Raw genomic sequence first — 26,477 nt, 5'->3', positions numbered from 1 at the left:
CAATGCCTTTTCCCCATCTGAAAGCTACAGTTGCCTCCCCTGACTGTGTATGCCAACTGTGGCCCATTATGATTCCAGAAACGTAACGGACTGAGCTGTGTGGTTACAACCATGCCCTGTGCACAAGATGTTGGGCATGACTGAGACTAGCAGGACATGCCCTCCCTGCATTGGGACTTTGAAAGCTCAACAATGCAAACTGAAGCATTTAGGGGCTGGTTTAGCACAGTGGGCTAAACAGCTGGCTTGTAATGCAGAACCAGGCAGCAGCGCGGGGTTCAATTCCCGTACCGGCCTCCCCGAACAGGGGCCGGGATATGGCGACTAGGGGCTTTTCAGTAACTTCACTGAAGCCTACTTGTGACAATAAGCAATTATTTTTATTATTATTATTCACTCAGCCTCCTTCCATTCTCACCCCAATATCAATCTGGAGCATTCTCTCTCCCCATTCTACCACTGAGGAGACTAAACCAATACACCTCCCCATAGTCATGTGTCTGAATACAACCTTCTCCATGCACACCCCACAGTGGAGCTCTCGCCCTGCAGCCCCTTCTCTTGCCCCCGACTCCCCTACCCCAGTGCAGCCCAAACCCTGCAGCATTAAAAGTCAGTCCTGCTGTACTGCTGGGCTGGTAGGCAGAGAGTTGCCTGTGAAAGTGATGAACTGCTGCCTGCAAGCGCTGGTGCTGATTCCTGCGAATGTTGCGCGATAGAATGTATGTGAACTAACCCCAAAGTCATGAGTGAAGTGAAGGTGACCAGTGAATGTTGTGTACCCTTGTGAAGGCGACTTTCCCGGATGATTCGACATGGGGCGATGATTCTAGTGTGCAGTCCACAAAATGAGATGTAAATGTATGACAATGACGTTCCCATGTCCCATGGTGGGAAATGGAAGTCCCCCACTGATGTCTGAAGTACACAATCGTGACCTGGATTTTTTTTGCAATATTTTAATCAAGTTTTCAGCATTTTATACAGAAAAAAGAATCTGCCCCAAACAGAACTAGGACAAACAGAAAACCCACAACACCCCCTTCACCCAACCAACTCCCTTGAAACCCCATTCCATCGCACCGCCCCGCCCCTAACAACTGACAGCAAACAACTCGTTGAAGTACAGAATGAACAGGTGCCAACTTTTATAGGACCACTCGATCGCCCCTCTGAAGGTGAACTTAACTTTTCCAAGATGTCGGAATTCCATGAAGTCCCCAAACCACACTGAGGCACAGGGTGGAGAAGCTGATCGCCACCCCAATAGCACCCGCCTGCTAGTGATCAGCGAAGGGAAAGGCCAAAACAACAGCCTACTGTTCCCAAATTGAAGACTGCTGATGCCTCCCCTGACTGTGTGTGTCAGATGCGGCCCCTTATGATTCCAGAAACTCCACGGACTGAGCTGCGTGAAGTTACGCCCATGCCCGAAGCACAACCTGTTGGGCGTGACTGAGACCAGCCTGACATGCCCTCCCCCTCCCTGGATTGGGACAAGGACAGCTCAACAATGTAAAGTGAAGCACTTCTTTACTCAGCTCCAGCTCCGGCAGGTTCGACACCCCGAATATGGCCCCGAGGGGATTGGGCTCCAAATCCATTTCCAAGGTTGGCGACACGGTGCTGACATGAAGAATGAGCCCCGAAACCTCCCCAGCTCAGGATAAGACCAGAATATGTGAACATGATTGGCCGGGCCTCTCTAACACCGCTCACACTTGTCCTCCACTCCCTCAAACAACCTGCACAGCCTCGACCATGTTAAATGTGCCCTATGTACCACCTTCAATTGAATCAATCCTAATCTCGCACGCAAAGTGTGGAATTCACCCTGCGCAACACATCATATCACACCCAACTCCTCCAGTGCCATTCCCAACTCCTCCTCCCACTTAGCCCTAACCCCCTCCTGCGGTACCATATCTTCCTCCAGGACCCTCCCGTAAATCCCTGAGGTATCCCCCCCCTCCTCCAAACCCGCCACCGACAGCACTCTCTCTAACAACAGAGAGTGCGGCATCAGCAGGAATGCTGGAAAGATCTTCCTCGTAAAATCCCACACCTGCATATACTGGAAAGTTTTGGTCTGTGGGATTCCATACTTCTCCATCAACTCCTCCAAACTCGTGAATAGCCCTTTCCAGAAATCCCTCATTCCTATTATCCCCGTGTCTTCCCAGCCCCAGAACCTGGCATCTAATCTAGCGGTTTCAAACAGGTGCTTGGAACAGATCGGCGCCATCTTTGAGACCGCGCTTAATTTAAAATGCCGTCGAAATTGCCTCCAAATCTTCAGAGTTGCTACCATTACTGGAGTGCCTGAGTACTTCACTGGGGAGAATGGGAGTGGTGCCATCGCCAGCGCTCGTAACCCCTCTGCGTTCCATGAACCCGCCTTAATCTTTACCCAAATTTCCTCTTGATCCCTGTATCATCCCACCACCTTCTCGGTGTCCGCCGTCTATTAGTAATAAATCAAATTCGGCAGAGCCAAACTACCCACTGCCAACCATTCTGAAGCACCGATTTCTGAATTCTTGCCCGCCCACTCCACCCCCTGAAAAAACACCTTTGGCGCAAGCATTGGCATAAAAATAGAAACCGTGGTAAAATATGTATCTTTATCTATTGAACTTGGTCAGCCAATGACAGAGGGAGACTATACCACCTCTGTAAGTCCGCCTTGAACCTCCCCTCCCAGGTTCGTGAAGTTCAATTTCCGGAGCCGGGCCAAATTCCGAGCCACCTGCATCCCTAGATACTTAAAGTGGGAGGTTGCCACATGAAATTGCAACCCCCCCCCCCCCCCCCCCACCCCCCCACCCCCACCCCCCCCCCCGCCAAATCCGCGCCCTTCCCCAGCAGAGAAAGCAAAAAGCACTCGCTCTTCTCCAAGTTCAGTTCGTATCCCAAGAAAGCCCCATTATCTCCCCCACTGTGGGGACCGGGTCTGAGATATATAGAAGGTCATTGACATATAAGGAAACCCTATGCTCCGCCCCTCCCCCCTCACTATCCCCCTCCAGTTATCTGACTGCCCCAGCACGATGACCAAAGGCTCTATTGCCAACTCAAACAGGAGAAGGGACATAGGGCACCCCTGCCACGTTCCCCTATACAACTGGAAGTAACCCAAATTCCGATCCGATCATTTATACAAACACTCGGCTTGGGCACCCGATAAACCCTATATTTAACCCACAACATAAACTTAGGCCCTATCCTAAACTGTTCCAACACTGCAAACAGGTAACTCCACGTATCAAAGACCTTCTCCGCATCCAGTACCAAAATAACCTCCTGCTCCCCCTTCCTGACAGGGAGAGCACCATGTTCAATAAATGCCGCACATTTGAAGATAGCTGCCTGCCCTTTACAAATCCTGTCTGGTCCTCCCCAACCACCTGAGGAAGGCACTCCTCCAACGTCAGCACTTCAAGAATCTTGGCATCCACATTTAGTGGAGATATCGGCTGGTATGATCCATACTCTACCAGGTCATAGAATCATCGTATTTACAGTGCAGAAGGAAGCCATTCGGCCCATCAAGTCTGCATCGGCCCTTGGAAAGAGCACCTTACTTAAGCCCACGCCTCCACCCTATCCCTGTAAACCCAGTAGCCTGACCTAACCTTTTGGACACTAAGGGGCAATTTAGCGTGGCCAATCCACCTAACCAGCACATCTTTGGACTGTGGGAGGAAACTGGAGCACCCGGAGGAAACCCACGCGCACACACGGAGAATGTGCAGACTCCGCACAGACAGTCAACTGAGGCCAGAATTGAATCCATGTCCCTGGAACTGTGAGACAGCAGTGCTAACCATTGTGCCATCGTGCTGTCCCCATCAGTGTCACCAACCACCCCCTTATCTTTCTTCAATAGAAGCGAGATGGAAGCCTATCTCATTGTCTCCGGGAGCACCCCTCTTGCCACTGCATCCTCATACATCGCCACCATCAGCGATACCAGCCGGTCCACAAACATCTTATAAAATTCCACCGGAAACCCTTGCCCGTCTGCATTTTTCCTATGACCATCCGAACCTCCTCAATCCTCAGTGGCCCCTCCAACCCCTCCCTATCCTCCACCTCCACTATATGACTCTCCAATCCCTCCACAAATTCCATATCCGGATCACCCCCGGCGGCTCCAACCTGTACAGCTTTTAATAAAACTCCTCAAATGCCCTATTCATCTTCTCCTCTTCTCCAGCGTGGACATTAACCCCCCCACTCACCTCTTGTATCTGAACAATTTCCCGGGAGGTCGCCTGTCACCTAAGCTGGTCAACCAACAAATGGTTGGCCTTCTCGCCATATTCGTACATTGCTCCTTTTGCCCACCTCAATTGGTGACCAGCTTGCCTGTGGACAATAGATCAAACTGTGTTCAGACCTTCCTGCTGGCCAACAACTCTGGGTGAGATCTTCCGAATACTTGCCATCAACCTCCAATTTCATTTATCAGCCTCTGGTGCTCCTCACTTGCCACCTTCACCACCTGAACCTTACGTAAGATTATCTCACCATCACTTTCAAAGCCTCCCACAGCACTGATAGCGGTACCTCCCCATTCTTGTCAAACTCCAGATACTCATTCATCATCCTCGCCGTCTTCTTGCAGAGCCCCATGTCCGCTAGCAACCCCACATCCACCAGGTATGGGCCATGATCAGAAATTACATTTGCCAAATACCCCGCTCTCCTTACCCCCGCCAACAAGGACTTCCCCATGATGAAAAAATCAATCCGGAAGTACATACTGTGTACTGGAGAAACAAAAGAGTATTCACCGCAACCTCCGGATTTAGAAACCTCCATGATTCTACTCCTCCATCTTCTTCATAAACACCGCAAACACCTCTGCACCCCTCGTCGGGGCCAAAGATCTTAGCTTAGACCAATCCATTCTTGGATTCAAGAACATGTTCAAGTCCGCCCCCCCCCCCCCCCCCCCCCCCCGCCCCCCCAGTTTGCGAGTGAGGTGTGATTGTCTGATTTCATAGCTACCAAATGAAGGAGCAGGTATTGAGATGAGTATAACAGAAGAACTAAAAACAAACACCTTTCACCCAAAGTATCTAGCTCACGTGTCAAAACTCCCATACCCCTTACTGATCCCGAAACTGCCCCTCCCCTCCCCCTCCTGTATACCTTCTCCAGCCCAAAACCACTCCCAGATAGGAGAAAGGCAACCCGCACCACAACAACACCCTCCAAACAGCATTAAACTTGAACAGTAATTAATGTACAAAAAAGATTAACGGGCCCCAAGCACAAAGCATATTCCCCTCATCCCAACTGCAACACCAAGGTCCCAGTGTCCATCTCAGTTCAGTCCCAATCCTACCACCTTCACAAACGACTCCCTCTCATCCACCGTGTCAAAATAATGGTCCTTGGAGTTATGCATGACCCTCAGCATTGTCAGGTAGACCACCCCGAAGCACACTCCACTCTTGCAAAGCACCACCATTGCCCTGTTTAAGGCCGCTCGCCTTTTTTGGCAGCTCCACCACGACATACTGGTATATACGAATACCACTGCCTTCCCACCTCACCTCCAGATTCTGCTTTGCTCATCTCAATACCTGCTCCTTCATCTGGTAGCTATGAAATCAGACAATCACAGCTCTTGGCGGCTTGTTTGTCCGTGGCTTCAGCCGGAGTGACTAGTGGGCCCTATCCAACCTGAAGGCTGGGGGCGGGGTGACTTTGTGAACAACTTTGCAAAATACTTCATCGGACTTGGACCCTCCATACCTGCAGGCAGCCCTGTGATTCTGAGGTTCTGCCATCACAACCTGTTCTCAAGGTCCTCAACCGTGGCCCTCAGGCCCTTATTTCTGTCCTCTACCCTCAGCAAATCTGCTTCCAGCAAGGCGAGCAGGTCACTATGTCACAACAGTGCTTCCTCCAGTCCCTTCAGCATCTCACCATGTTCCTGCGCCATCTCTGAAGTCTTTCCAAGAGCCTCCTTTATCAGGGCCAGCGACTCTTCCACCAATTTCTCAAGAGTGTCCATCACCTCCTTCCTTTGCTGCGCAATATATATTTGGCAAATTGCACTCAAACTCCACCGCCATCACCTCAGCCAGCGTGTCCACTGTAATGGGCGTAGCCCCACCCAGCGCGCTTGCTCCCACCATCCTTCCTTCAACCATACTTCGCACCGTTGCCGACTCTGTCGGAGGACTATAACTTGCTCCCTAATTTTAACTAATGTGGCAGGGGGATGGGAACCAGATTAGGAAGTTAGAGGGTAGTAAAGAGGCAGCAACTAAAGCCAGCAAGGTACGAGATAATAAACTCATTGTGACTAAGGGGAAGAGTAGACAGGGAAGAGACGATGAACGCAAAGGGACAGATGGTCTGAGGTGCATTTGTTTTAATGCGAGAAGTGTAGCAGGTAAGGCAGATGAGCTTAGGGCTTGGATTAGTACCTGGGATTATGATAGTGGTATTACTGAGACTTGTTTGAGGGAAGGGCAAGATTGGCAACTGAATATCCCAGGGTATAGATGCTTCAGGAGGGATAGACAGGGAAGTAAAAGGGGTGGAGGAGTTGCATTACTGGTCAGAGATGATATCACAGCTGTGATTAAGGAGGGCACTATGGAGGATTCGAGCGTTGAGGCAATATGGGTAGAGCTAAGAAATAGGGAGGGTGCAGTAACATTGTTGGGACTTTGCTACAGGCCTCCCAAAAGCAAGTGTGAAGTAGAGGTACAAATATGTAGACAGATTGTAGAAAAATGTAGGATCGATAGGATGGTCGGGATGGGAGATTTTAACTTCCCCAACATTGAATGGGACTCATGTAGTGTTGGAGGCGTAGATGGAGCAGAATTTGTAAGGAGCATCCAGGAGAGTTTTTTTAGAGCAGTATGTAAATAGTCCAACTCGGGAAGGGGCCAGACTGGACCTGGTATTGGGGAATGATCCCGGCCAGGTGGTTGAAGTTTCAGTCGGTGATTACTTTGGGAATAGCGATCACAATTGCGTAATTTTAGAATACTCATGGACAAAGATGAGAGTGGTCCTAAAGGAACGGTGCTAAATTGGGGAAAGGCCAAGTATAACAAAATTCGGCAGGAGCTAGGGAATGTGGATTGGGAGCAGCTGTTTGAGAGGAAATCCACATTTGAAATGTGGGAGTCTTTTAAGGAAAGGTTGCTTAGAGTGCAGGACAGACATGTCTCTGTGAAAATGAGGGATAGAAATGGCAAGATTAGGGAACCATGGATGACGGGTGGAATTGTGAGACTAGCTAAGATGAAAAAGGAAGCATACATAAGATCTAGGCAACTTAAGACTGATGAAGCTTTGGAGGAATATCGGGAAAGTAGGACAAATCTCAAACCCGCAATTACGAGGGCGAAAAGGTGTCATGAAATATCTTTGGCTGACAGGGTTAAGGAAAATCCCAAAGCCTTTTATTCGTATTTAAGGAGCAAGAGGATAACTAGAGAAAGGATTGGCCCACTCAAAGACAAAAGAGGGAATTTATGCGAGGAGTCAGAGGAAATGGGTGAGATTCTTAATGACTTTGCATCGGTATTCACCAAGGAGAGGGGCAGGACAGATGTTGAGGTTGAGGTTAGGGATGGATGTTTAAATACTCTAGGTCAAGTCGGCATAAGGAAGGGGGAAGTTTTGGGTATTCTAAAAGGCAGTAAGGTGGACAAGTCCCCAGGTCCGGATGTGATCTATCCCAGGTTACTGAGGGAAGCGTGGGACGAAATAGCTGGGGCCTTAGCAGATATCTTTGCAGCATCCTTGAGCACGGGTGAGGTCCCGGAGGACTGGAGAATTGCTAATGTTGTCCCTTTGTTTAAGAAGGGTAGCAGGGATAATCCAGGGAATTATAGACCTGTGAGCTTGATGTCAATGATAGGCAAACTGTTGGAGAAGATACTGAGGGATAGGATCTACTCACATTTGAAAGAAAATAGACTTATCAGTGATAGGCAGCATGGTTTTGAAATGAAAAATGAAAATGAAAATTGCTTATTGTCACGAGGAGGCTTCAATGAAGTTACTATGAAAAGCCCCTAGTCGCCACATTCCGGCGCCTGTTTGGGTAGGCTGTTACAGGAATTGAACTGTGCTGCTGGCCTGCCTTGGTCTGCTTTCAAAGCCAGCGATTTAGCCCAGTGTGCTAAACAGCCCCAGGAAACGCCATGACTTACAAACCTAATAGAATTCTTTGAGGAAGTGACAAAGTTAATTGATGAGAGAAGGGCTGTAGATGTCATATGCATGGACTTCAGAAAGGCATTTGATAAAGTTTCCCATGGCAGGTTGATGGGAAAAGTGAAGTTGCATGGGGTTCAGGGTGTACTAGCAGATGGAGTTCAATCCAGGCAAATGCGAGGTGATGCATTTTGGAAGATTCAATTCAAGAGCGGACTATACGGTCAATGAAGAGTCCTGGGGAAAATTGATGCACAGAGAGATCTGGGAGTTCAGGTCCATTGTACCCTGAAGGTGGCAACGCAGGTCGATAGAGTGGTCAAGAAGGCATACAACATGCTTGCCTTCATCGGACGGGGTATTGAGTACAAGAGACGGCAGGTCATGTTACAGTTGTATAGGACTTTGGTTAGGCTACACTTGGAATGCTGAGTGCAGTTCTGGTCGCCACATTACCAGAAGGATGTGGATGCTTTAGAGAGGGTGCAGAGGAGGTTCACCAGGATGTTGCCTGGTGTGGAGGGTGCTAGCTATGAAGAAAGGTTGAGTAGATTAGGATTGTTTTCGTTGGAAAGACGGAGGTTGAGGGGGGATCTGATTGAGGTCTACAAAATTATGAGAGGTATGGTCAGGGTGGACAGCAACAAGCTTTTCCCAAGAGTGGGGGTGTCAGTTACAAGGGGTCACTATTTCAAGGTGAGAGGGGCAAAGTTTAAGGGAGACGTGCGTGGAAGGTTTTTTACGCAAAGGGTGGTGGGTGCCTGGAACGCTTTGCCAGCGGAGGTGGTAGAGGCGGGCACAATAGCATCATTTAAGATGCATCTCGACAGATATATGAACGGGCGGGAACAAAGGGAAGTAAATCCTTGGAAAATAGGCGACAGGTTTAGATAAAGGATCTGGATCGGTGCAGGTTGGGAGGGCCGAAGGGCCTGTTCCTGTGCTGTAATTTTCTTTGTTCTTTGTTCTTTCTCCTGGTACTTTTTCTTTGGGATTTCGACATCCTCCAGTGCCAACAACTCGATTAGGATGAGTTCACCCACCCCAAAACAGGGAGCCACCCAACGTGCGACCTCCACCTACATGTCGCCACCGGAAGTCGCTGTGACCTGGTTTTATGACAACTGAACTGATTTTTAGTCTTCTCGCAATATTTTCCTTTCCCAAGATGCCCCCCACAAACAGAAGCAGAAAATCCCATCTGGAATTACCAATGCTGAATTTAGCTCTCAGTAAACCTGCAGTCAAAATCTTACAGGGATAAATATCCTTTAAAAGTGTCAGCAGAAATCAATAGTGAGGGGTACACAGACTGTAGCTGCTGCTACAAGAAACATGTGAAAAAGGGGTTAAAAATCTTGGGAATTCCTTGTAAACTTAGTAGGTAATGGTCCCATGTGCTGTGATACTTAGCCATACAGATTGCACTAGATTCAAGTTTTCTATCACTGTACACTAGCGTGATTTACCTTCTCTGTGATATTTAGTCATAACTTGAACATTACTGAAAAAAGACCCACTTTGTTGAAGCTTTTCATCTTGCACTCATCAGGACAATTCACAAGAATACCAAATGCAAAGGGAACAACAATTTATACTGCAGGAAAATACTCAAATTACACTGACAACTAATTTACAATAATCAATCGGGCTCTCTACGTGGTTCACATATGCGTGCGCCCTTTTCAACTAAATAAAATCGGCAACAGCCATTCTCTAGTTCATTCCCCAGGGCAATGCCTTGACACTGACCCTAACCCTAATCAGAGTCAATCTGCTGGTTTGAATTTAAACAAAGCTTGACAGTTAACTTTGATTTTGATTTGATTTGATTTATTGTCACATGTACCGAAGTACAGTGAAAAGGATTTTTCTGCGGCCGAGGGAACGAAAACAGTACGTATATAGTAGACAAAAGAATAATCAACAGAGAACATTGACAAATAGTACATCGGCAAACGGTGATTGGTTACAGTGCAGAACAAGGGGCCAAACAAAGCCAATACATGAGCATAGGGCGTTGTGAATAGTGTTCTTACAGAGAACAGATCAGTCCGAGGGCGAGTCACTGAGGAGTCTTGTGGCTGTGGGGAAGAAGCTGTTCCTATGTTTGGATGTGCGAGTCTTCAGACTTCTGTATCTTCTGCCTGATGGAAGGGTCTGGAAGAAGGCAATGCCTGGGTGGGAGGGGTCTCTGATAATGCTGTCTGTCTTTCTGAGGCTGCGGGAGGTGTATACAGAATCAATGTTGGGGTGGCAAGCTTGTGTGATGCGTTGGGCTGAGTTCACCACACTCTGCAGTTTCTTGCGATCTTGGACCGAACAGTAGCTCTCTATCGCACATCTGTAAAGGTTTGAGAGAGTCGATGCAGACATGCCAAATTTCTTTAGCTTCTGTAGGAAGTAGAGACGTTGTTGGGCTTTCTTGACTGTTGCATCAACGTGAGTGGACCAGGACTGTTGGTGATGGTGATCCCCAGGAACTTAAAGCTATCGACCATCTCCACTTCAGAGCCACTGATGCAGAACTATCAGTTAATTGGTGCATTTTCCTTGGCAACGCCTCTACCAATCAAAGTCCACTTGCCAACCAATCAGCATTCTCTTCTCATGCAGTATAAACTGTTGTTTCCTTTACATTTGGTATTCTTGTAAATGTCCTGATGAGTGCAAGATGAGAAGCTTTGACAACATGTCTCTTTTTCACTAATAGTCTGTGATATTTACTGAACTTGAAATTGGTAAATAACTGCACAAGAGTTCTCAATTAATAAGTAATAATCTCCAGGGTGGGACCCAATAATCACACTGAAGTGCGCCAAGTATCTCCTACAGTAAGGAACGCCGAATGTGCCTGGACTGCTGCTCAACGGTTTGCTGGGCCAAAGGGGCCAAGTGGAACATTTGGGACTCTTTCCTTTGTTCATGGACATTGGTATGGGGGGTTAACCCCCCCCCCCCCCCCTTTCCCCCTTTTTTTGTTTTTTTTTGTTGGGATCTCTCTTGTTTCTTAGTTTTTGTCTTTTGGGTTTATTTTTGTGCTTTTACACTTTTTTCTGTTTTTGTTTTCCTGTTTGGGCTGGTTTGTACTTTTTGTGCAGCTCGCAGAAGACACTGGAGCCAGCTTGCCCTAGTGGGTGGGAGAGGGGGATGGGGCGCCGGGGAGTGGGGAGGAGGACGGGGAAACAATGGGACTGAGACAGGAAGGCGCCGGAGTGTTGAGTCACCGGGCTAGCAGATTGGCTAGTCAAGGGAGTCAGGTGGGGGGGGGGAAGTTACAGCCAGTAGATGGCAGGGGTGGGGGTATCGGGGGATGGGGTTGGGGGGGGGGGTTGTTCTGCTGACGGGGGAGGGACTTGAAAAGGCACGGGAAAGGAGGTCGAGGGTGGAGGCACCCAGAGGGCGGGCCAGGAATGGCGCGACGCACGGGCCAGGGGCCGGCCCGAGAAAGGCTATGGCTGACCGGCGGAGTGGGGGGGTGGGATGTGCCCCCCGACCAGGCTGATCACCTGGAACGTCAAGGGACTGAATGGGCTGGTTAAGAGGGCGCGGGTGTTCGCGCACTTGCGGGCCCTGAGGGCGGACGTAATTATGTTGCAGGAGACACATCTGAAAGTGTCTGACCAGACCAGGCTAAGGAAGGGCTGGATTAGCCAGGTCTTCCACTCGGACTTGGACTCGAAGTCCAGAGGGGTGGCAATCATGATCAACAAGCGCGTGCAATTTGAGGCAGAGGGTATATCCGCAGACAGGGGGGGGCAGATACCTGATGTTATGGGGCAGACTGGAGGGGAGAAGAGTGGTGCTGGTGAATATATATGCCCCGAACTGGGATGACGTGGACTTCATTAAAAGAGTGCTGGGGAAGATCCCGGACTTGGATTCTCGCAGGCTAATAATGGGAGGGGACTTTAACATGGTCCTTGACCCGACTTTGGATCGGTCGTGTCCCAGAATGGGTAGACTCTCAGCAATGGCAAGGGAGCTGAAAGGGTTTATGGAGCAAATGGGGGCAGTGGACCCCTGGAGAGATAGACAGCCAACAGGAAGGGGCTACTCGTTTTACTCGCACGTCCATAAAGTACATTCCAGGATAGATTTCTTTGTGCTAAGCAGGGACTGTAGGGGGGAGGTAAAGAACACTGAATACTCAGCAATTACCATTTCAGACCATGCCCCGCATTGGGCGGACCTGCAGTTCGGGGTAGCGAGCTATCAACGCCCGCAATGGAGGCTAGATGTGGGACTGCTGTCGGAGGAGGGGATCTGCGAGAGGCTTCGGAGATGTATGCAAAATTACCTGCAGGTGAATGACACAGGGGGAGGTCTCAGCGGCAACCCTGTGGGAGGCGCTAAAGGCAGTAGTGCGGGGGGAGCTGATTTCAATTGGGGCCCACAGAGCCAAGGCAGACCGGGCAGAGATGGATAGATTGGTCAGGGAAATGGGTCGGATAGATGAAGAGCACGCGGAGTCCCCGGGGGAGGTTTTACTCAGGGAGAGGCAGAGACTACAGGCGGAACGGGGGGCTCTATCCACGAGCAGGGCCGTGGAACAGCTTAGGAAGGCGAGGGGAGTGGTGTACGAGCATGGGGAAAAGGCTAGCAGACTGTTAGCGCAGCAACTCAGGAGGAGGGAGGCGGCCAGGGAAATAGGTAGAGTAAGAGACGGGGGGGGGGGGGGGGGGGCGCGCAAAGTGGAGGACCCGGCAGAATTGAATAAGGTATTCCGGGACTTCTATCGTAAGCTGTATACTCCGGAGCCGCCGGAAGAACCGGAGGGGATGAAAAGGTTTCTGGACGGGTTAACATTCCCAACAGTAGGTGGGGGGGCGAGTGGAAGAGCTGGGGGCCCCGATTAGAGTAGAGGAGGTATTGGGGGGCCTTAAGGCCATGCAGTCGGGGAAGTCCCCGGGGCCGGATGGATACCCAGTAGAGTTTTATAGGAAGTTCTCTGAGCTGGTGGGCCCGGTCTTGGCGAGGGTTTTTAATGAGGCAAGGGACAGAGGGACCCTGCCGCGACAATGTCACAAGCCACCATATCACTGATATTGAAGCGGGGTAAAGACCCGGAGGCGTGCGGGTCCTACAGGCCAATCTCCCTGATTAATGTAGACGCCAAGCTCCTGGCAAAGGTACTGGCGGGTAGAATGGAGGACTGCGTACCGGAGGTGATTGGGGAGGATCAAACGGGGTTTGTGAAAGGTAGGCAGCTGGCGGCCAACCTAAGAAGATTACTTAATGTGATAATTATGCCCCCAGTGAGTAGGGAGGTGGAGGTAGTGGTGGCAATGGACGCCGAGAAGGCCTTTGACCGGGTGGAGTGGGACTATCTATGGGAGGTGCTCGGACGGTTTGGGTTCGGGGAGGGATTGGTGGACTGGATCAAATTATTATATCAGGCCCCGAGGGCCAGAGTAAGGGCCAACAGAGAAGTGTCGGAGTATTTTAGGTTGTACCGAGGGACCAGACAGGGCTGCCCCCTCTCCCCGCTGCTGTTTGCGCTGGCCATAGAGCCGCTGGCGATTGCGCTGAGAGCCACAGAGGGTTGGAAGGGGATGGTGAGGGGCGGGGTTGAACATAGGGTTTCTCTTTATGCAGACGACCTGTTCCTGTATGTGTCGGACCCAGTGGCCGGGATGGGAACTATACTGGGAATGCTGAGGAAGTTAGGCCATATCTCAGGATACAAATTAAATACGGTCAAGAGTGAAATGTTTGTGGTACAGGCAAAGGGCCAGGAGAACAGATTGAGAGGGCTACCGTTTAGGCTGGTTGAGGAAAATTTCCGGTATTTGGGAATCCAGGTGGCACGAGACTGGGGCAGGCTGCATAAGTTAAATTTGGCCAGGGTGATGGAGCAAATGAAGGGAGAGTTTCGGAGATGGGATGCACTCCCGCTGTCGCTGGTAGGGAGGGTGCAGACTGTAAAGATGACAATCCTCCCTCGATTTTTGTTTATTTTTCAGTGCCTTCCGATCTTTATCCCACAGTCCTTCTTCAAAAGAGTTAACGGGCTGATCATGAGCTTTGTCTGGGCGGGAAAATCCCCGCGGGTGAAGAAGGCGATGTTGGAGAGGAACCGCAGCGAGGGAGGGCTGGCTTTGCCGAGTCTGATCAATTATTACTGGGCGGCCAACATCGCTATGATAAGGAAGTGGATGGTGGGTACGGGGTCTATTTGGGAGCGGGTGGAGGCGGCTTCGTGCAGGGACTCCAGCTTGGCAGCCCTGGTCACGGCTCCTCTACCGCTGCCGCCGGCCAAGTACACCACCAGCCCGGTGGTGGTGGCGACCCTGCGGATATGGGGCCAGTGGAGGAGGCATGTGGGGGAGATGGGGGCGTCTGTCTGGGCGCCAATCTGCGACAACCAGCGGTTTGCCCCCGGGAGTATGGATGGGGGGTTCCGAGTATGGCGGCGGGTGGGGGCGGGAAGGGTGGGTGATATGTTCCTTTGCGAGCTTTGCGAGTCTGAGGAGCTTGGAGGAGAAATTTGGGTTGGTAAGGGGAAATGATTTTAGATACCTACAGTTGCGGGACTTTGTTCGTAGACAGGTCCCATCTTTCCCACGCCTCCAGCCAATGGGGATCCTCGACAGAATAGTCTCTAGGAGGGAAGAAGGGGAGGGTAGAGTCTCGGGTCTATATAAGGTGCTCATGAGGGAGGAAGGGTCCCAGACAGAGGAACTGAAACTTAAATGGGAGGAGGAGCTAGGCGGGGAAATGGAGGATGGGCTGTGGGCAGAGGCCCTGAGTAGGGTAAATTCGACCGCGACATGTGCTAGGCTCGGGCTGATTCAATTTAAGGTCGTTTACCGGGCCCATATGACGGTGGCTCGGATGAGCAAATTTTTCAGTATAGAGGACAAATGCGCTAGGTGCGCGGGAGGACCAGCGAACCACGTGCACATGTTTTGGGCATGCCCTAAGCTGAGGGGGTACTGGGAGGGATTTGTGGGGTCATGTCCCGGGTACTAAAAACAAGGGTGGTGATGAGTCCAGGGGTGCCAATTTTTGGGGTTTCGGAGGACCCGGGGGTCCAGGGGGAGAAAGAGGCCGATGTTTTGGCCTTTGCTTCCCTGATAGCCCGGCGACGAATACTATTGGCGTGGAGGGACTCAAAGCCCCCGAAGACTGAGTGGTGGCTTGCGGACATGTCGAGTTTCCTGGGTATGGAGAAAATTAAGTTCGCCTTGAGGGGATCTGTGCAGGGGTTCGCCCGGAGGTGGCAACCATTTATTGACTTCTTTGCGGGAGAGTGAGCGTCAGCAGGGGGTGGGGGGTAGAGTAGAGTAGGAGGGAAAATATGGCGGGTAGTACCGGTGGGAGGGGAGCGGGCTTGTGCAATATGTTATGATTGAAGTATTGAAAGTACATGGATGTTTGCACATTTTTGCCTTTTTTTGCTTTCTTTCTAATGATGTCTGTAACTGTTTATAAAGCCAAAAACTACCTCAATAAAATTGTTTATTAAAATAAAAGTATCTCCTGCAGTCAGACCGCCCACAGAAATTCACTATCAAAGCTCTTACATGAAGAACAAGTGAAGAGGGCACTTAGAATAGTGCCACCACATTGTGCTGTCTGAATATTATTAAAATTACACAGCTCTTCCTGGAGACTTTTCCCTGCCTGAGGAAACTTCAGGCCAATCCACATCCAACAACCTGCTCTGAAAACTCTGCTCACATGACAACTGCAAAAAATTCCACCACAGTAGCTGAGACAATGGACACAGTCTAAAAGAGTCAACAATATTTTGTTTAAAAACCCAGCTTACCCTGCTTCACAATGTAATGAATGCTTTCCAGTTCTGGATCTGCATATTTTCCAGTTCTTCCCCAGTCCTCTGCATAACATGTGTTGTTGAAACCCATCAATAGTTTTTGTGATTATGTTATTTACAAACAGAAAAAAAGCCTAATAAACAGGGATGACAACATTACCTCGGTCTACCTTCAATGAAAGAGTAAGAATTCTTGCAACACCAGGTTAAAGTCCAACAGGTTTGTTTCAAACACTAGCTTTCAGAGCACAGCTCCTTCCTCAGGTGAAGGATGAAGGATTCACCTGAGGAAGGAGCAGTGCTCCGAAAGCTAGTGTTTGAAACAAACCTGTTGGACTTTAACCTGATGTTGTAAGATTTCTTACTGTGCTCACCCCAGTCCAATGCCGGCATCTCCACTTCAATGAAAGAGGTAATGACTACTTGTATGAAATAACATTGGTGTCAATCAACACAAGACCATAAAAAAGGCCATGCATTTAATTATGAACAACAAGCAGAAGGACATGCTCAAAGCCGTCATGTTATCCTGGTATTCGATTAATGGTTATAAATGACATGGAATGTCTGATATGTTTTGACAATATATATCTTTCCATAATTGAATTACAGCTTTGTAACTCACAACAAGATTTTAATCATTTTCTGCACATTGGGATAAATTTAAACCCCGAGTGGTTAAGTGTGAGTCCAGTAAACTGTGATTAGTGTGAATGAGTGGAACGGAAAGATAAAATTGAAGCTGTTTCTCAGTTACAATCTACTGTACAGTTGCAAGATCATTGGGCGCGATTCTCTGAAATGGAGACAAAGTCCCGACCCTGGAGTGAAAACCGGAATGTTTCACTCCGGCGCGGAGCCCGCTCCCAGCCCCCTATTCTCCTGCCCCCGGGGGCTGGGAGCGGCGTCACGTATTTTACGTCTTGGCGCTGCGTAAACAGCGGCGCCGCGTAAATGCCACGGCCGGTATCGCGTAAATGAAGTCACCCGGGCATGCGCGGGTTGGCCAGCACCAATCCACGCATGTGCGGTTGCCGTCCTCCCTGAGGCCGCCCCGCAAGAAGATGGCGGATGGATCTTGCAGGGCGGTCCTCCTTTGGCCCGCCGATCGGTGGGCCCCGATCGCTGGCCAGGCACCATCGGAGGCCCCCCGGTGAAGGAACTCCCCTCTCCACCCCCCCGACAGGCCGCCCCCCCCTCAGCGTTTCTGCCCAGTTCCCGCCGGCAGCGACCAGGTGTGGACGGCGCCGGCGGGAACCTGTCGGGTCGGAGCGGCCGCTCGGCCCATCCGGGCTGGAGAATGGCTGGGGTACCGGAGAATCGCTGTTGTAAGTGTCTCGGGCGATTCTCCGGCTGGCGCGGCACAGAACATGACAGGGCCATTCTCGCCGGTTGGGAGAATGGTGGGACGGCGTCGGACCGGCGTCATGCGATAAAATGGAGCGGCCGGCGATTCTCCCAACCGGCACGGCTTCGGAGAATCGCGCACAGTGTCTCTACTGAACATTTTTCCTTATTTTTCATTTTATTCATAATTATGAACCAAGGTGGTACTTATACACTCGCACTTCCGCTATTAAGTCCATCATAACATTACAATTCATTCTAACACCAACTGAATGTCAGACAGAAATAAATGAACGTCATGCCACCTTCGTTTACGATTTAAAGGAAAAAATCCCATCTTCAACCTGGAAGATGGCTCACCTAAATTTCAGCCTTGGAAGTTACAGAATCTAGTATCGCTTCCTCACTCTTTAAATTATTTTATCTTTCACATCCCCATTGATGATAAGCAATTCGTTGATAAATTTATTTCTACCTGTATATTCTGACCCCACTTTTTCCAGAAGTTAACATAACTTACAGCCGAATAATCATTTAAAACTACTTAGAGTGTGTTCAGATATGATAGTTGCTCCAGGCAGCAGATGGATAGACTTGCTAACAGACTGATAGAGGAAATAACATACATTTGATTAGAATTAATACAGTAACACGCTGTCTCCTTATACTGAACATAAAGCAATGGTAATTGTCATTATAAGAAATGGCATCAAAACAATGGTCTGTAAATTAACCTTAGCACATTGCTCATGGACCAGAAATACACAATCTTTTCTTCTTGTTTCATAAACCCTGATTTGAAAGGATGCTGTATAATTGAAGTGATTATCAACAAGAATATCAAAAGCAGCAATGGATACGAGATGAATTTGAATGGAATTAGGTATATTTTCTCACAAATTAGACATTGCTGAAGGATTCTTCATCTGAATACTAAACTGAAACTTCCCATTGACTATCATCAGTGGAAAATTACATAGAAAGTTGTGCACTGCTACAATGTGATTAATTTTCTTTTCAGTATCCATCACAGAATCAAATAATTGTTACAGTGCAGAATGAGGCCATTTGGCCCATCATGTCTGCATCAGCTCTCCAAATGAGTAACATGACTTAGTGCCATTCCCATGAAGTTTTCCTGTAACCCTGCACATTGTTTCTATTCAAATAGTCATCGAATGCCCTCTTGAGTGCTTCAATTGAACATGCTGCCATCACACTTCCAGGCAGAGCATTCCAGACTCGAACCACTTGCTGTGTGAAAAAGATTTTTCTCACGTTACACTTGCAAATCACTTTAAATCTGTGCCCTCTCATTCCTGATCTTTTTACGAGCAGGAACAGTTTCTCCCTGTCTACTCTGACCAGCCTCCTCATAATTTTGAACATCTCTATCAAATCTCCTCTGAGCCTTCTTCTCTCCAAGGAGAACAGTCACAACCTCTCCCAATCTGTCCTCATAACTGAAGTTTCTCATCCCTGGAACCATTCTTGTAAACCTCTTCTGCACTCTCTCCAATGCATTCGCATCCCTCCGATAGCGTGGCACCCAGAACTGTACACCATATTCCAGTTGAGGTCTAACTGGTGCGAGGCTGGCAATGTCCAGGTGCTAGGTCGCCCATGCTGGACATTGGGCCCAAGGGTGCCCTGTATTAGGTGGGATGAAGAAGGCTTGAGGACCCCCTATTGGGACATTGGGGTGCTGGGGGGGGGGGGGGGGGGGGGTTCCAGAGGCCACGATGGGAGGCCGAGACATCAGGATAGCATTTTAAATGGTGTCCCAATATCTTTCTGTACTGATGGGTTGAAGCTGTCAGTGGAGGAAATTAAGGTAAGTGCGGCCTCAGTGGGTCATTCCTCGCTGAGGACCCAAAAAAAAGGGTCGTTCTGAACGCTGCCGGCATCAAGAAACACCCCGCTAAACGTGCCCAAAATGGGACTCTGTCTCTTCCCCATTAAATTGCGCTCTTTATCTATGCTTCAGCTATTTTTAGACTTTGAAATTCCCCATAAAGGGAATCCCGACCAGATGGACGGCCCGTGGGGCCACCAGCTCGACCAGCGCCTGTAGTTGCTAATGAACAGCCATTTTGTTGTGATTGACTGCAGGATGAAAAGAAAAGGGTATAAAGAGCAGAAGTGTGTGTGTGTGCTCAAGGTATTTTTTGACTTTGAAATTCCCCACCAATGGGGCTGTGCATGTTTTCCGGAGATACTGCAATAGTGTGTGGGATATGGGGAATGGGCAGCAATTTTGCTGTGATTGAGTAAAGAATGAAAAGAAAAGGCATGAAGTGGAGAATTGCATGTGCATGCTTGAGCTGTTTTCAGACTTTGAAATTCCCCATAAAGAGTTGCTGGGTCACTGTCTGTGCAGACTCTGCACGTTCTCCCCGTGTGCGCGTGGGTTTCCTCCGGGTGTCCAGTTTCCTCCCACCGTCAAAAGACGTGCAGGTTAGGTGGATTGGCCATGATAAATTTCCCTTAGTGAGCAAAAAGGTTAGGAGGGGTTATTGGGTTAAGGGGGTAGGGTGGAAGTGAGGACTTAAGTGGGTCATTGCAGAATGGGCCGAATGGCCTCCTTCTGCGCTGTACGCTCAAGCTATTTTTAGACTTTGAAATTCCCCATGAAGGGAATTCTGACCAGATGGATGGCCTGTGGGGCCAGCAGTTCGACCAGCGCCTGTAGTTGCTAATGAGCAGCAATTTTGTTGTGATTGACTGGAGGATGAAAAGAAAAGGGTATAAAGAGCAGAAGTGTATGTGTGTGCTCAAGGTATTTTTTGACTTTGAAATTCCCCATAAAGGGGGTTGTGCACCATTCCTGGAGATAAGAACATAAGGAGTAGGCCATCTGGCCCCTCGAGCCTGTTCCGCCATTCAATGAGATCATGGCTGATCTTTTGTGGACTCAGCTCCACTTTCCGGCCCAAACACCATAACCCTTAATCCCTTTATTCTTCAAAAAACTATCTATCTTTATCTTCAAAACATTTAATGAAGGAGCCTCAACTGCTTCACTGGGCAAGGAATTCCATAGATTCACAAACCTTTGGGTGAAGAGGTTCCTCCTAAGCTCAGTCCTAAATCTACTTCCCCTTATTTTGAGGCTATTCCCCCTAGTTCTGCTTTCACCCACCAGTGGAAACAACTTGCCCGCATCTATCCTAACTATTCCCGTCATAATTTTATATGTTTCATTAAGGTCCCCCCTGCATTCTTCTAAATTCCACCGAGTACAGTCCCAGTCTACTCAACCTCTCCTCGTAATCCAACCCCCTCAACACTGGGATTAACCTCGTGAATCTCCTCTGCACACCCTCAAGCGCCAGTACGTCCTTTCTCAGGTAAGGAGACCAAAACTGAACACAGTACTCCAGGTGTGGCCTCACTAACACCTTATACAATTGCAGCATAACCTCCCTAGTCTTAAACTCCATCCCTCTAGCAATGAAGGACAAAAGTCCATTTGCCTTATTAATCAACTGTTGCACCTGTAAACCAATTTTTTGCAACTCATGCACTAGCACACCTAGGTCTCTCTGCACAGCAGCATGTTTTAATATTTTATCATTTAAATAATAATCCCTTTTGCTGTTATTTCTACCAAAATGGATAACCTCACATTTGTCAACATTGTATTCCATCTGCCAGACCCTAGCCCATTCACTTAACCTATCCAAATCCCTCTGCAGACTTCCGGTATCCTCTGCACTGTTTGCTTTACCACTCATCTTAGTGTCGTCTTCAAACTTGGCACATTGCACTTGGTCCCCAACTCCAAATCACCTATGTAAATTGTGAACAATTGTGGGCCCAACATTGATCCCTGAGAGACACCACTAGCTACTGATTGCCAACCAGAGAAACACCCATTAATCCCCACTCTTTGCTTTCTATTAATTAACCAATCCTCTATCCATGCTACTACTTTACCCTTAATGCCATGCATCTTTATCTTATGCAGCAACCTTTTGTATGGCACCTTGTCAAAAGCTTTCTGGAAATCTAGATATACCACATCCATTGGCTCCCCGTTATCTGCCGCATTGGTAATGTCCTCAAAAAAATTCCACTAAATTAGTTAGGCACAACCTGCCCTTTATGAACCCATGCTGCATCTGCCGAATGGGCCAATTAGCATCCAGATGCCTTTTTATTTCTTCCTTGATGAGAGATTCCAGCATCTTCCCTACTACCGAAGTTAAGCTAACTGGCCTATAATTACCCGCTTTCTGCCGACCTTTTTTAATCAGTGGTGTCACGTTTGCTAATTTCCAATCCGCCAGGACTACCCCAGAGTCCAGTGAATTTTGGTAAATTATCACTAGTGCATTTGCAATTTCCCTAGCCATCTCTTTTCGCACTCTGGGATGCATTCCATCAGGGCCAGGAGACTTGTCTACATTTAGCCCCATTAGCTTGCCCATCACTACCTCCTTAGTGATAACAAATATCTCAAGGTCTTCACCTGTCATAGCCTAATTTCCATCAGTCACTGGCATGTTATTTGTGTCTTCCACTGTGAAGATCGACCCAAAAAAACCTGTTCAGTTCCTCAGCCATTTCCTCATCTCCCATTATTAAATCTCCCTTCTCATCCCCTTATGGACCAATATTTACCTCAGCCACTCTTTTTTGTTTTATATATTTGTAGAAACTTTTACTATCTGTTTTTATATTCTGAGCAGGTTTATCTCATAATCTATCTTACTCTTCTTTATAGCTTTTTTAGTAGCTTTCTGTTGCCCCCTAAAGATTTCCCAATCTTCTCGTCATCTCCCACTAATCTTTGCCACTTTGTATGCTTTTTCCTTCAATTTGATCCTCTCCCTTATTTCCTTAGATATCCACGGTCGATTTTCCCTCTTTCTACCGTCCTTCCATTTTGTTGGTATTAACCTTTGCTGAGCATTGTGAAAAATCGCTTGGAAGGTTCTCCACTGTTCCTCAACTGTTTCACCATAAAGTCTTTGCTCCCAGTCTTCCTTAGCTAGCTCTTCTCTCATCCCATTGTAATTTCCTTTGTTTAAGTACAAAACACTAGTGTTTGATTTTACCTTCTCACCCTCCACCTGTATTTTAAATTCCATCATATTGTGATCGCTCCTTCTGAGAGGATCCCTAACTATGAGATCATTAATCAATCCTGTCTCATTACACAGTACCAGATCTAGGACCACTTGTTCCCTCGTAGGTTCCATGACATACTGTTCTAGGAAGTTATCGCGGATGCATTCTATAAACTCCTCCTCAAGGCTGCCCTGACCAACCTGGTTAAACCAATCGACATATAGATTAAAATCCCCCATGATAAAATCCCCCATGTACCATTTCTACATGCATCTGTTATTTCTTTGTTTATTGCCCACCATAATGTTACTATGTGGTGGCCTATGGACTACTCCTATCAGTTACTTTTTCGCCTTACTATTCCTGATTTCCACCCAAATGGATTCAACCTTATCCTCCATAGGACCGATGTCATCCCTTACTATTGCCCGGATGTCATCCTTAAATAACAGAGCTACATCTTCAGGTGATGTCCCGGAGGACTGGAGAATAGCCAATGTTGTTCCATTGTTTAAGAAGGGTAGCAAGGATAATCCAAGGAACTACAGGCTTGTGGGTCTTACGTCAGTGGTAGGGAAATTAGTGGAGAGAATTCTTTGTGACAGGATCTACTCCCATTTGGAAGAAAATGGACGTATTAGCGAGAGGCAGAGTGGTTTTGTGAAGGGGAGGTCGTGTCTCACTAACTTGATAGAGTTTTTCGAAGAGGTCACAAAGATGATTGATGCAGGTAGGGCAGGGGGATGTTGTCTATATGGACTTCAGTAAGGCCTTTGACAAGGTCCCTCATGGTAGACTGGTACAAAAGGTGAAGTCACACGGGATCAGGGATGAGCTGGCAAGATGGATACAGAACTGGCTAGGTCATAGAAGGCAGAGAGTAGCAATGGAAGGGTGCTTTTAGCTAATTGGAGGGCTGTGACTAGTGGTGTTCGGCAGGGGTCAGTGCTGGGACCTTTGCTGTTCGTAGTATATATCAATGATTTGGAGGAAAATGTAACTGGTCTGATTAGTAAGTTTGCAGATGACACAGAGGTTGGTGGAATTGTGGATAGCGATGAGGACTGTCAGAGGATACAGCAGGATTTAGATCATTTGGAGACTTGGGCGGAGAGATGGCAGACGGAGTTTAATCCGGACAAATGTGAGGTATATGCATTCTGGAAGGTCTAATGCAGGTAGGGAATATACAGTGAATGGTAGAACCCTCAAGAGTATTGAAAGTCAGAGAGATCTAGGTGTACAGGTCCACAGGTCACTGAAAGGGGCAACACAGGTGGAGAAGGTGGTCAAGAAGGCATACGGCATGCTTGCCTTCATTGGCCGGGGCATTGAGTATAAGAATTGGCAAGTCATGTTGCAGCTGTATAGAACCTTAGTTAGGCCACACTTGGAGTATAGTGTTTAATTCTGGTCGCCACACTACCAGAAGGATGTGGAGGCTTTAAAGAGGATACAGAAGAGATTTACCAGGATGTTGCCTGGTATGGAGGGCATTAGCTATGAGGAGCGGTTGAATAAACTCGGTTTGTTCTCACTGGAACAATGGAGGCTGAGGGGCGACCTGATCGAGGTCTACAAAATAATGAGGGGCATAGACAGAGTGGATAGTCAAAGGCTTTTTCCCAGGGTAGAGGGGTCAATTACTAGGGGGCATAGGTTTAAGGGGCAAGGGTTAGAGGAGATTCCCGAGGCAAGTTTTTTTACACAGAGGGTAGTGGTTGCCTGAAACTCGCTGCTGGAGGAGGTGGTGGAAGCAGGGACGATAGTGACATTTAAGGGGCATCTTGGCAAATACATGAATAGGATGGGAATAGAGAGATACGGACCCAGGAAGTGTAGAAGATTTTTGTTTTGGGGCAGCATGGTCAGCACAGGCTTGGAGGGCCGAAGGGCCTGTTCCTGTGCTGTACTTTTCTTTGTTCTTCTTTGTTCTTTTCCAACAACTAGGTCCAAAAATATATCCTTACTGATTGGATTGGACACATACTGCTGCAGAAAAATTCCTAAACACAATTGAGGAACTTTTGCCTCTGTCCGCCTTTTACACTACCACTGTTCCAGTGCATATTTGGGTGATTAAAGTCCTCCATTATAACTACTCTACAATGTTTGTATCTCTCTATGATTTCCCTGCTTTCTTGTTCTACACCCTTCTCATTAGCTGAGTCTATAGACTGCACCAAGCAATATAATTGCATCCTTTTTGTTCCTTAGCTCAAGCCAAATTGATTTTGCCTTGAACCCGATGAGACATCCTTTTTCTCCAGCACCGCAATGCTCTCCTTAAACTAAACATCACCCCTTTTTTTCTTCCTTTCCTATATTTTCTGAACATCTTCTATTTAACACGGAGGCACATTACAAAAATTTTGGAAAATTTCTTATTTTTCTTTGTTCTTTAATTTTTCGCCCTTGTATCCTCTCTTGAACATGTTGATTCCTTTCTGGATTATAAATTGCCAAGCTCTCTCTGAACCTCGCCGAAGCATCTATAATTAACATTTGAGGCTTCATCCATGAGCATTGGAAGGCTATTTGACTTCCAGCAAGATTGCTGAACAGCACTCAAGAACAGGAACACTGATTGATGTAATAATTCCTCCCAAAGACAGAGGTCCATTATAGTATCTCTACCACTATTGAGCTGAGGTCAACGAACTCAATGCAGAGTAAAGATTAAACCTGATATTTTTCTGGCCTATAAAGACTTAACAACTCACTGGATAAATCCATTCAAAAATCATTCATTATATTTGTGTCAGAGAATCACAGATAGTTGTTTGGCCCAAAGCTGCTTTGAACTCAAGCTAATTAAGTTATTGCTGATTCAATGGACGATGGGAACTTTATCTGTTAACGACAAGCCATGACAATCAAAAAGTCATGATTTCACTTACAGTGGGGTGTACAAACAAGCAAGCTATTGTGTGGTCAATGTTCAACAGTTCAGACTACATTTACTTGAGAGTTAAAAATTGGCTACATCTTAATAGTCTGCCCATTGAGAAGAAATTGTTTGACTGATTGAACCTACTACAATATCATTTTTTTTAAAATTCAACTGAAGAGCTAGGTTATTCCCAGTTACATGTTTTGTACGGCGTGCCTCAACCAGGTTGTGAGTTTATCTCTAATGTAATTTCCATCAAATAGTACAAGAATTTTGAAACATTTTCTATATTGTGTAACTTTAGCATTGCATACCGTGCATTACTGCTTCTTAAAAGTAAAGTCATCTCTTTATCCTAGCCTGTTCATCAGAAAGAGCTATATTTATTATTTAACTTTAATTTTATATTATTTGTTGTTTCCGAGTAACAGAAGAACATTCTAAGCATCCTGTGTGATCTCCAACACTGTACAGTCAAATGGTAATTGTCTCTTACTAGACGTTCTGTTATTCATGATACATGTATTTTGATTCATAGAATACTTGTTTTGCTTATAGAAACTACCTTACTGACATGAACACAAGTAGTGAAATTGGGATAAAACCTGACTTGTAACATTGAGTGCAGTTTGAATCAGGGTTTCAAATTTCCAAGAAAACTCCAGCAATCTTGGGTAACGCGACATTCCCGAAAGAATGGTGCTTACCTGAGAGTCTGATATTTCAGAGGGTTTCTCGGTCAGACTGCTGCTCTCTGCTGGGATTAAGTCATTATATTTTGTGCTGACATCTTCATCGGAGTAGTGGAGGCTACCGGGACTTGGCCGTGGGGGAGATCTGCAGAAACGAGATACCTGTGAGAGCCTGTAATAATCCTTGATAAGAAGTGCGTGTCATTTTTATTTAGTATTAATCATCTTGTTACAAGCATAGAAATGAAAGTAAATGTTCTGAAAGCAAGACACACCCCGTGTAACAAACACTTTGATAACACAGGATTTTGGATGAATGTCAAAAGTAAATATCATAAGGATTCTAAATATTCATGTTATATCTTTTTAATTAAGACCTCACTAAAATTCAAGCTCTGCTCTTTTGAGTTTACACTGCGGGAAGAAGACAATACTAGGACTGCACTAACACCAGGTTGAAGCTTACATGTACTGCTATCAGTAT

General features: G+C 47.4%; 1 protein-coding gene across 7 annotated transcripts in view; it reads right to left on the bottom strand.

The window, feature by feature from the left end:
* sdk2b (sidekick cell adhesion molecule 2b) overlaps positions 1-26,477 on the bottom strand; it is a 1,143,109-nt gene that overhangs the window by 40,955 nt on the left and 1,075,677 nt on the right. For all 7 annotated transcript variants that reach the window (XR_005458034.1, XM_038777821.1, XM_038777823.1 and 4 more), the window contains one exon: positions 26,009-26,138. Coding sequence is in view for 6 of the 7 variants with exons in the window: in XM_038777821.1 (XP_038633749.1) it covers positions 26,009-26,138 (130 nt within the window). In the remaining variant the exon portion in view is untranslated. The remainder of the gene's footprint in view (positions 1-26,008; positions 26,139-26,477) is intronic.

The sequence above is a fragment of the Scyliorhinus canicula genome, chromosome 18 (genome assembly GCF_902713615.1).
Source record: "Scyliorhinus canicula chromosome 18, sScyCan1.1, whole genome shotgun sequence".
NCBI classification, from domain to species: domain Eukaryota; kingdom Metazoa; phylum Chordata; class Chondrichthyes; order Carcharhiniformes; family Scyliorhinidae; genus Scyliorhinus; species Scyliorhinus canicula.
Note: the sequence above shows the minus strand (reverse complement) of the source record. Positions and strands in the feature narration are given on the sequence as shown.